This window comes from Bidens hawaiensis, unplaced genomic scaffold (assembly GCF_021521415.1).
Source record: "Bidens hawaiensis isolate Kalapana, Puna unplaced genomic scaffold, B.hawaiensis_p1.1 tig00044822_1, whole genome shotgun sequence".
NCBI lineage: Eukaryota > Viridiplantae > Streptophyta > Magnoliopsida > Asterales > Asteraceae > Bidens > Bidens hawaiensis.
Genome location: NW_027505918.1, coordinates 82,833 through 92,393, shown reverse-complemented (window position 1 = coordinate 92,393; position 9,561 = coordinate 82,833). Strand labels below are relative to the sequence as shown.

General features: G+C 42.4%; 1 protein-coding gene across 1 annotated transcript; it reads right to left on the bottom strand.

Moving 5' to 3' along the window:
- Positions 1-8,804: 8,804 nt before the first annotated feature.
- On the bottom strand, positions 8,805-9,400 carry LOC143615918 (uncharacterized). The gene is made up of 2 exons (XM_077088910.1): positions 9,066-9,400; positions 8,805-9,003 (listed from the first exon to the last, which is right to left on the bottom strand). The coding sequence occupies exons 1-2, from the start codon at positions 9,398-9,400 to the stop codon at positions 8,805-8,807; spliced, it is 534 nt and encodes a 177-aa protein (XP_076945025.1).
- Between the last annotated feature and the right edge of the window lie 161 nt (positions 9,401-9,561).

The window sequence follows — 9,561 nt, the reverse complement described above, 5'->3', positions numbered from 1 at the left end:
CCGTACACTTCACGAAGACTGATGCGATTGTGTTGAAGCCTGGTTTTCAAATACCAGAGGAGTGGATAGTAATGAAGGCTCCACGTGATCGAAATACGTATATGATGGATTTAAGTTCAACTGAAATGTCAACGGAAGAATCGTGTCTTTTGACGAAAGCAAGCGAATCGGAATCTGAACTGTGGCACAGGAGAATGGGGCACATTCATCTTCGGAAGATGAACCATATTGTCAGACATGGGCTTGTGTTGGGTGTTCCCTTAAAAAGTTTCAATTTTGAAGACAAATGTCTTGCGTGCAAAAAGGGAAAGCAGCACAAGAAGTCCCATCTCACCAAGAAAGTAAATTCAATTGCCAGTACACTAGAACTGCTTCACATGGATCTCTTCGGTCCTGTGAATGTAAGAAGTCTAGGTGGTACAACTTATAGCTTGGTGATCACTGATGACTACTCACGATACTCGTGGGTATACTTCCTGAAATCAAAGGACGAAACGGCTCAAATGGTGAAGAATCTGATTACCAAAGTTGAGAACATTATGGATAAACGAGTGAAGTTCATCAGAAGTGACAATGGTTCCGAGTTTAAAAATTTTGAAATGGAGATCTTCTGTCTGTCAAGAGGGATTGAACACCAATTCAGCGCTCCGTATACTCCGCAACAGAATGGAGTGGCTGAAAGGAAGAATAGAACTTTAATTGAAGGAGCCAGAACTATGCTGGCTGATTCGAAGCTTCCGGTGGTGTTCTGGGCTGAAGCTGTTTCTATAGCTTGCTATGTACTGAATAGAGTTTTAACGGTAAAAAGACTTAATAAAACATGCTACGAGCTTATGCATGGGAGAAAGCCCAATTTGTGTGGACTTGAAGCTTTCGGGTCCCCGTGTTCAATTTTAAAGGCACATTCAAAGTTTGGTGAAGCAGCCGATGAAGGAATCTTAGTCGGCTATGAAGTTGGGACTCCCAACAGGCGTGTCTTTAATACAACGAACAGCAAGGTTGAGGTGGTATGTAACACCGACATTACGAGTTACAGATCGCCAAGACCGAGCATCGGACCTCCTGGGATTTTCGACTATGATAGGCTCTTCAAGTCTTTTAACATACCTGATTTGTTTTGTACAGAAGAAGAAGAACGTGTTGCTACGAAGATGATTCTAGATGAGGAGGAAAATTTGGCACATAGACAGCTATTTGGTGATTGTCAACCTTCCTCATCAAATTCTATCGGTTCCCCTGCTGTCTCTCCTGAAGAAGATTTTATCAATCCATTTCACTCTCAGCCAGAAACAACCATTGATGAGCTCTCTTCTAATTTAGAAGATAATTTGCATGTCGGTGCTGTTCCGACCACGAGAATTCACATAGATCACCCTTTGGAGAATGTTATAGGTGATGTGTCCTCCGGTGTACAAACCAGAAGTAGCTTGAATGAGCACACCTGTGTTTATACAAGCATTAAGGAAACGGGTATAATGAACGAATGTTTGTACTCATGCTTTATTAGCCAGATTGAACCGAAAAATTATCAAATGGCTCTTAAGGACAGCTCGTGTGTCGAGGCCATGCAAGAAGAGTTGGCTCAATTTAAGAAGATGGAAGTTTGGACTTTGGTTGAAAAACCAAGGAATGTGCATGCGATAGGCACAAAATGGGTGTTTAAGTGCAAGAGAGATGAAAAGGGGATTATTATAAGAAACAAGGCGAGGCTGGTCGTTAAAGGTTTTAATCAGCAAGAGGGGATAGATTATAATGAAGTGTTCGCTCCGGTGGCCAGGTTGGAAGCGATAAGATTGTTTTTGGCGTTTGCTGCTTTTAAGAAGATGAAAGTGTTTCAGTTGGACGTGAAGAGTGCGTTCCTCAATGGGAAAGTTGATGAGGTTGTGTATGTTGAGCAACCTCCGGGTTTTCCTGACCCAGACTTTCCTGATCACATGTACAAGTTGAGCAAGGCGCTGTATGGAATACATCAGGCACCTCGTGCCTGGTATTCAACGTTATCGGACTACTTGCTAGAGAATGGTTTTGAAAGGGGTTTGATTGACAGCACACTGTTTGTGAAGAGAGATGGAAGTGACTTCCTGCTAGTTCAAGTCTACGTGGATGACATCATATCTGCTGCATCAAGAGTCTCCATGTGTCAGGAATTTGAGGCCATCATGAAGAAAAGATTTGAGATGAGTGCTATGGGTGAACTAACGTTCTTTTTAGGATTGCAGGTTGATCAAAAGAAGGATGGGATGTTCATTCATCAAACAAAATATGTTCATGATGTCCTCAAGCGCTTCAAGATGAAGGACTCTTCTCCATTTGACACTCCAATTTGCGTCAACCACAAGTTGGGAGCTGAAATAGACGGTGACGCAGATGTGGACCCAACTCAGTATCGGGCTATAATAGGTTCTTTGATGTATTTGACTGCTTCTAGGCCTGATATAATGTTTGCTGTTTGTCTTTGTGCTCGTTTTCAGGCAAACCCAAAGGAATCTCACATGAAGGGTGTGAAGAGGATTCTGCGGTATCTCAAAGGCAAGCCGAAGCTAGGGTTGTGGTACCCGAAGGGAGGAGACGTGGAACTGGTTGTTTATACAGATTCTGATTATGGAGGGTGCAATCAGAGTCGGAAGTCGACAACAGGAGGATGTCAGTTTCTCGGTGGAAGATTAGTTTCCTGGCAGTGCAAGAAACAGACATCAGTCGCAATCTCTACGTGCGAAGCTGAATATATGGCAGCATCCAACTGCTGCTCTCAGGTTTTGTGGATTCAGCAACAATTGCGCGACTGTGGTCTGAATTTCTTACTCACTCCTATTTTTATTGATAACACTGCTGCCATCTCAGTAATTAATAAAATCCCGTGAAACATAGTAAAACTAAACATATTGACATTCGTCATCATTTCATACGGGATTGTGCTGAGAAGAAACTGATTAAGGTCGAAAAGGTCGATACGCTAGAAAATTTCGCTGATTTATTTACAAAAGCGTTTGATAAATCCAGATTTCAAAATCTAATTGAGCTGAACGGGATGATCAATCCCGAGTAACCATGTTTTTTGTGTTTATTTAAAAAAAAAAAAAAAAAAAACGTCACTATTGCTTAAAATTAGTCGGTTACCTCAGTTTGATGGACATATCCTCGGATATGTTTTGGTCCTCGTTTCTACTTGTAGAGAATGAGGGTCGCCATTAACCAGATGACTGAAAGTGACCGGGGCGGTTATGATGTGTTTTCTTTCTGTCGCTGAAAATTAGTCGGTCATACTTAGTTAGAAGGACACATACTTGTATGTGGTCGGTCCAGTTGATCCATTGGATCTTCAGGATTGCCGTTTACCTGAAGACTTTGACGTGATCGGGGCGATTGAAGTCAAAATTTCTTGAGGGAAATGAAATTACTTTTCAAGTCTGTTACTTCGTAAGAAGTTAGTTAGCTATGTTGAACGGAAAATTGATCCAACCATGGAAAATGATAGATATACTAACTTTGTGTGCTTAACTAGTGAAGTTATTAGGCTTAAAAGGCTTTAGGACAATTATTGTATGTCATGGTAACTTTTTATGGTGCGTAAAAGTAGATGTGATACAAATTAAATTTTACTTGATTTTATGTGGAAACTCCTTAAGAGTTTTGCGTGTCTTCATGTATATCTTTCCGAATGATAGGCAGAAAAGTGATTACCCAGTCATACACGAACCCATGTGTGTTCTGATTCCCGTGAAGATAGCGTTTCAAGATACTGCAGTGATCCAGATTCGGGACTTGCAGTTAATTTCTACTTTGAAGTCTATGTTGTTAAAAAAAAAAAAAAATTATTTAGTACTTATGAGTTATTGTAACATTCGAGAGTTCAAGATATCGAGACTTCTCAATCATGGAGTAAGAATGAGTACGGGAAGCAGACAAAGAATACTTACAAGTTAATCAGACACTATGGGTCGAAGTCAATTCGGGGTGACTTGGGGAAAGCCAAATACGCTTTGAGAATAGATAGGAGGCATCAAAATCTCTGAGTTGTTGCCCACTTATTTTTTTGAGCTTAATTGAACTTAACTCGTATCAAAGAAACGATGAAAACCACTTTAAGTTATACCTGCTTACAACCTGTCTCTATATGTCATAATACAGCTAAACACAGATCTATGTGACAGTCACGTAGTTAGTATGATTCCTGTTCGGATCTTTTCTAAAACGTAGCAGTCCCTATCGAGACTGAAATTTGATCCCTTATACTTTCAATTTTTTAAGTTTTTGTACTTAGATAGTTTTATGATTTTTTATCTGGTTACTTAGAATTGATCATGTCGTTTATTTCTTAAACGAAAGTTTTAAAGAGTTAATTCAAATTGTTCAAAATTATAAGGTTTGGTTATGAAAATATAGGCGAAGTTGTTGAATCAGGCGAACTTGTGGATAACTTCGCCTAGGCGAAGTTATCCGTAACTTCGCCTGAACAACTCTGACCCTATATAAGGATTTCAAACAGTAAAATATTCATTATTTCAAAAAATCAGCGAAGTTGTTCCGAGAAACCCGGCGAACTTAACTATTATCCGGCGAACTTGATTCGTTTCCGATTTCGATCCTTTTTCTCAGTTTCGTTCAATAGATTCAAGGTGTGTGTTTTCGATTAACCGTATATCCAAAGACAGTGATGCTTTTCATAGGTCGTTTTGAACGGTTTCGTGACCTCGGTCCGGTGATCTTTCAAAACCGAGATTTACAAACTTGTATTACGTGTTCATGGACGATCTTTTCATCTAACCATCCGTAATATCATGTGTTAGAGTCTCCTGGATCGTCAAACTTTGCCGAATCATCGGATTCCGGATGTTAGAATCCGAACAGTCGCCTATTCTGATGCAGGCGAAGTTAGGGTTTAGGCGAAGTTATCCGCAACTTCGCCTGGGGCTTAATTTCGCCTGAGGCGAAGTTATCCGCAACTTCGCCTGAGACTTAATTTCGCCTAACCCTTATCTTCGCCTGAGGCGATGTTGTGATGAGGCGAAGTTAGAGACCATTTTACTTAAAATTAATTAGACGAACTTAAAGATGAAGCGAAGTTGTTCCCAACTTCGCCTCACCTTTAACTTCGCCTATACAGGTTTGATCACAACTTCGCTCCTGGTAATCAAGCGAACTTGTGTACAACTTAAACGTTTATCTAACTTGGTTCGTTTAGTGCAGATATGGCTGCTGTTGGAGGTGCAGGTGATGACGGTGATGACCACAGACAATTCTTCCCAGCTCATAACCAGTTCATAACACTTGACCCAGATGCAAAGGGCGTGGAGGACTACAGGGAGATAATTACTTTTCTCTTGCGCTCACGGATATATCACGCAATAACAACTACCCTGCCTATTTCCCTACCGAATATTGAAGACTTTTGGCAGACGGTAGAGTACGATTGCCGGTGTTGAGCCCCCGGTTATGCGAGCCACCGTAAACGGTCAAGTTGTTCAGTTTTCTTCTGAACAAATACGGGTGGCGTTGCAGTTTGGTGAAGAGACGAGGGATGATCCAACGGAGTTTGTTGCGCCATTCCGTGATGGGGCGTTCCTCAGGATGGGGTATTCTGGTCCCTTAGGGGACACACAACGGAGGAAGGGATTCCTTTTAGATCAGTGGCGCTTCCTTATGCACGTCATGATCGTATGTATGTCAGGACGAAAGGCAGGCACTGATGGTATGGGTGCGACAATGCAGTCTGCTATGACTGCGTTGACTTATAATAAAAGATATTCTTTCAGCCAGATGATCTTTTACGAGATCGATAGGCAACGAAGGGCTGTGGCGCGTGAGCGGTTTACAATGTATCCACGATTCTTACAGATGATTTTCAATCATGTGGCTCCGACGCTGCCTCAACGACGCCCTATTCGATACGTGGAAAGTGTGACAAAACGTATCTTTGCACAGTGTCGCACTTCCAGCGCACGAAGCAAGCCTGAGCTGCGTCCCAGGCATACTTCGCTCTGTGGGTACCTTATAAACCCGGAGTATGTGCCTGCGGCAGGAGACGAGTTCAGAGACCCAAGACCACAACAGGAGGCAGCAACCCAGGCTGTATCAGCTGCGCCTGCTGTATCTACTGCTGTGTCAGCTGCAGAGATTGACCTGGATGCCATGTTGGGAGGCTAAGGAATGTTTGATATGGACCGAGTTGATCCACAAGAGAATATTCAAGTCTCGGGTCCACAGGCTGACTTTGATGATGTGATGGAAGAGGCTAGAAGGATGATGGTAACGCATGAGAGAACAGTTGGGAAACAAAAGAGAATTGTTGACGACGACGACGAGGAAGATGATGAAGAAGAAGCTGTGCAGCTGGTGAGAAAGCGTTCACGAAGGGAAAGGACAGGTATGGGTGTAGGAGCTGGAGAGACTTCACGGTTGGTACGTTTTGCTCCACCTGCCCTGTCTGGTATGTCCATTGTTCCTACCTCTGTGCAGGTATCGAGTACAAGCGCTACGGTTGTTCACGTAGTGGCTACATCGTCGGCTGACATTCCATCGATCACGGCCGTCCAGACGTCGACTCCAGCAATTGTGTCTCTACCACCTCAAACGCATACTCCATCGGTGGTAGTAGCACGATTTGTCGAGTCTACGGTCACCACTACTGCAGGGTTATCGGGTACGGTACCACCTGCGGTCACGCCCACTTCAGACTCGGAACGAATAGCTTCACTAGAGCGGATTGTAGCTGAGCTGTCCAAGACTATTCAAAGCCTAGTGGAAGCAAATCAACTGTAGGCATCCCTCCTGGGTGAGCACGGGAAAGTTATAGATGCCTTGAAGGTGTTCTTGGCATCTCAGGGGGAGATGAGCTGTAGAGGAGATGAGCTAAGGACCAAAAGAAGAGAAGACCGAGACGATGATCCCAATGCATCGAAAGATGCAGGTGGTGAGTTGCCAAGAACTACTATAGCTCTTGGGGCTTCCACAGCTGAGGGGGAGTCTGCATCTGGTGATGATGTGGTTGCTGTTGGTGATGATGTGGATGTGGTTGAAGATGTTGAGATTGTTGATGATATGATTGATGCGCTGAAAGAGATAGACGATATGTTAGAGGATGATGAGTTGATAAATGAAGATGATGTTCTGCCAATCGATGAGATCGAAAAGATTGGTGCAGAAATTGTGGTTGAGAATGTGATAGAAGAAGGAGAGATTGTTGAAGAAAATGTAGAGCATGAGATCCCTGTGGTTGAACAGTCGACTATATGTGAAGATGCTGCGGTTGACAACACTGAGTGGGAAGATCAGCCAAACTGGAAGGAAGGCTGCGCTCAGTGGTTTGTAAAGACGAAGAAGCCAGCAGTACCGACGATGTTCAAAAAGTCGTATAATATAAAGGGATATGCAGAATCAAAGAAGGGAATCATATGCTGGTTGTACGATGAAGAGTTGAAACTATTTGTGATCAAACGTTACGACGGCATTCAGTACTTCAAGAAGATGTTAAGATCCCTGAATACCTTACCGGAGTGTGAGGTGAAAGACTTAGCAAGACTGGGGCTGATAAACAGAAGTGATGATAACATGGCGAGAGTAATTGGGAAAATTGTTTGGAAGGAGGCCATTAAAGATAAAAAGTTTGAACTTCTGAAGCCTCAGAAAGGGAAGTTAGTAGAAGACAAAGATAGAGGGATGAGGGCCGACGGCAAACCATGGATGGTTATGAAGTATAAACCAGTCCGTCATTTAAAAGAAGTGCCGATGAAGGTGATGCCCAAGAACGTCTTGAAAGACTTGAAGTGGTGGTACGTGGATTGTGAAACTGCTGAAGCGGTCATGGAGGATGAAGATGAGCAAGAGATCATGAGAGTGTATGATCCTATGCACTTAGTCAATCTGTCTCAAGCTGACTTGCAGGTACTACATGCTAAGAAGATTTTCTACATTCCTGCTTGGAAAGAGGAAGCTAAGAAGTACCAGAAGTTGGTTTCTGTATGTGTTAGACAGGGAGTGCATGCTTGAAGAGATGAAGAGAGAAGACGAGAGATTACACGACACAAGCTTTGAAGATCAAGATATGAAGCTACTGCCAAGGGGGAGTCTGTTGGTCCATAAATGTCAGTAGTTCATAGTCTAGCGTTTGTAATCGAGTCTGTAATGTAATTATGTTTAAGTTTATGTTTATGTAAGTAAGCGAAGTTGTCAACAAGTTCGCTTAGGCGAACTTGTTGAACAAGCGAAGTTGTCGACAAGTTCGCCTAGGCGAACTTGTTCAACGAGCGAAGTTACTGACAACTTCGCCTAAGGCGAAGTTGTCGTGTATTTATATAGCCTACGGGTTTACGGTTTAGATGTTAGAGTTTTGGTTAATCACGTGTAATTCAGCAAGTCGATAGACGAGAGATAGAGTCTATAATAGACGTGTTTCAAGTTATAATATATAACGTGTTCGTTTGTATCGCGTGTGATTGTTTTACGTATTCTACGCTCGTAACTACCTACGCAGGGATTCCGCACCTACGTAGATAGCGATATCCCGTGTAAGATCCGTCCGGGAACCTACAGTTTTATGTTTAAACGACTTGAATGTTTGTTAATACCAGATTTGATGAATATGTAATATATTATGGGTGAAGTTTTAGTATTCCGCGAAAGTTTTATTTAACTATGATATTTAGAACTGTGTTTATGAGTAAATCCAACGTCCAATGTAGGGCACCGGTAACGTGGTCTTACACAAAAGTATATTCTACGAAGTCTTACAAGTTTCTCCAAAACTCCTTCCGGGGCTTTGAATAATGAGAAATAGTACGTGGGAAGAGAATTCAAGACCGATTTGATCACCTTAATCCGACCACATATGATAATTGTTTAGCTTTCCACAACGATAACCTTTTTTTAAATACCTCAATGATCGGCTCCCATGCATTAATTCTATTCATATTCACCCCGACTTGCAAACCAAGGTAAATAAAAGGCACCTTCCCGACTTTGCAACCCAAATCCGAAGCCACTTCCCCTATATCAGCACCCCCACCTCTGTCCCGAAAATTTGACATTTTTTTTTATTTACCTTTAAGCCCGAAACTAAGGAAAAACACCTTAAAATTCTCTTCAGTTTTTGGGTGTTGGCACGGTTCCATTCTCCAATAATAATCGCATCATCTGCATATAAAATATGGGATCGAAGTGGACCTCCTAACCCACACTGTAACCCTTTAAAAGCCCTACTCCTAACCGCCTTTTTCATTAAGCATGAAAACCCTTCCATTGCAATGACAAAAAGAAACGGCGATAATGGATCCCCTTGTCTTAACTCACGGGTATAAACAAATTCCGGAGTCGGAGACCCGTTAACAAGTACCGAGGCCCAGCTAGCCCTCAATATCCCCGCCACCCAACTTCTCCATTTTGATGGAAAGTTCATTTGATCCATAACCGAATCCAAGTAAAACCAACTAAGCTAATCATATGCCTTTTCGATATCAATTTTATAAAACATACCTTTCCCCTGCGACTTTTATAACCATGCGAAAGTCTCAATAAGAATTAACGGTCCGTCGAGAATACTCCGATTCATGATAAACGCCGATTGCT

What these genes read in the sequence shown, in the direction of transcription:
- LOC143615918 (XM_077088910.1), bottom strand. Translation starts at nt 9,400, where the DNA reads ATGGATCAAATGAACTTTCCATCAAAATGGAGAAGTTGGGTGGCGGGG. An exon ending in AAACTGAAGAGAATTTTAAG is followed by an intron (nt 9,004 to 9,065) that starts GTGTTTTTCCTT and finishes TTTTCGGGACAG; the next exon opens with AGGTGGGGGTGCTGATATAG.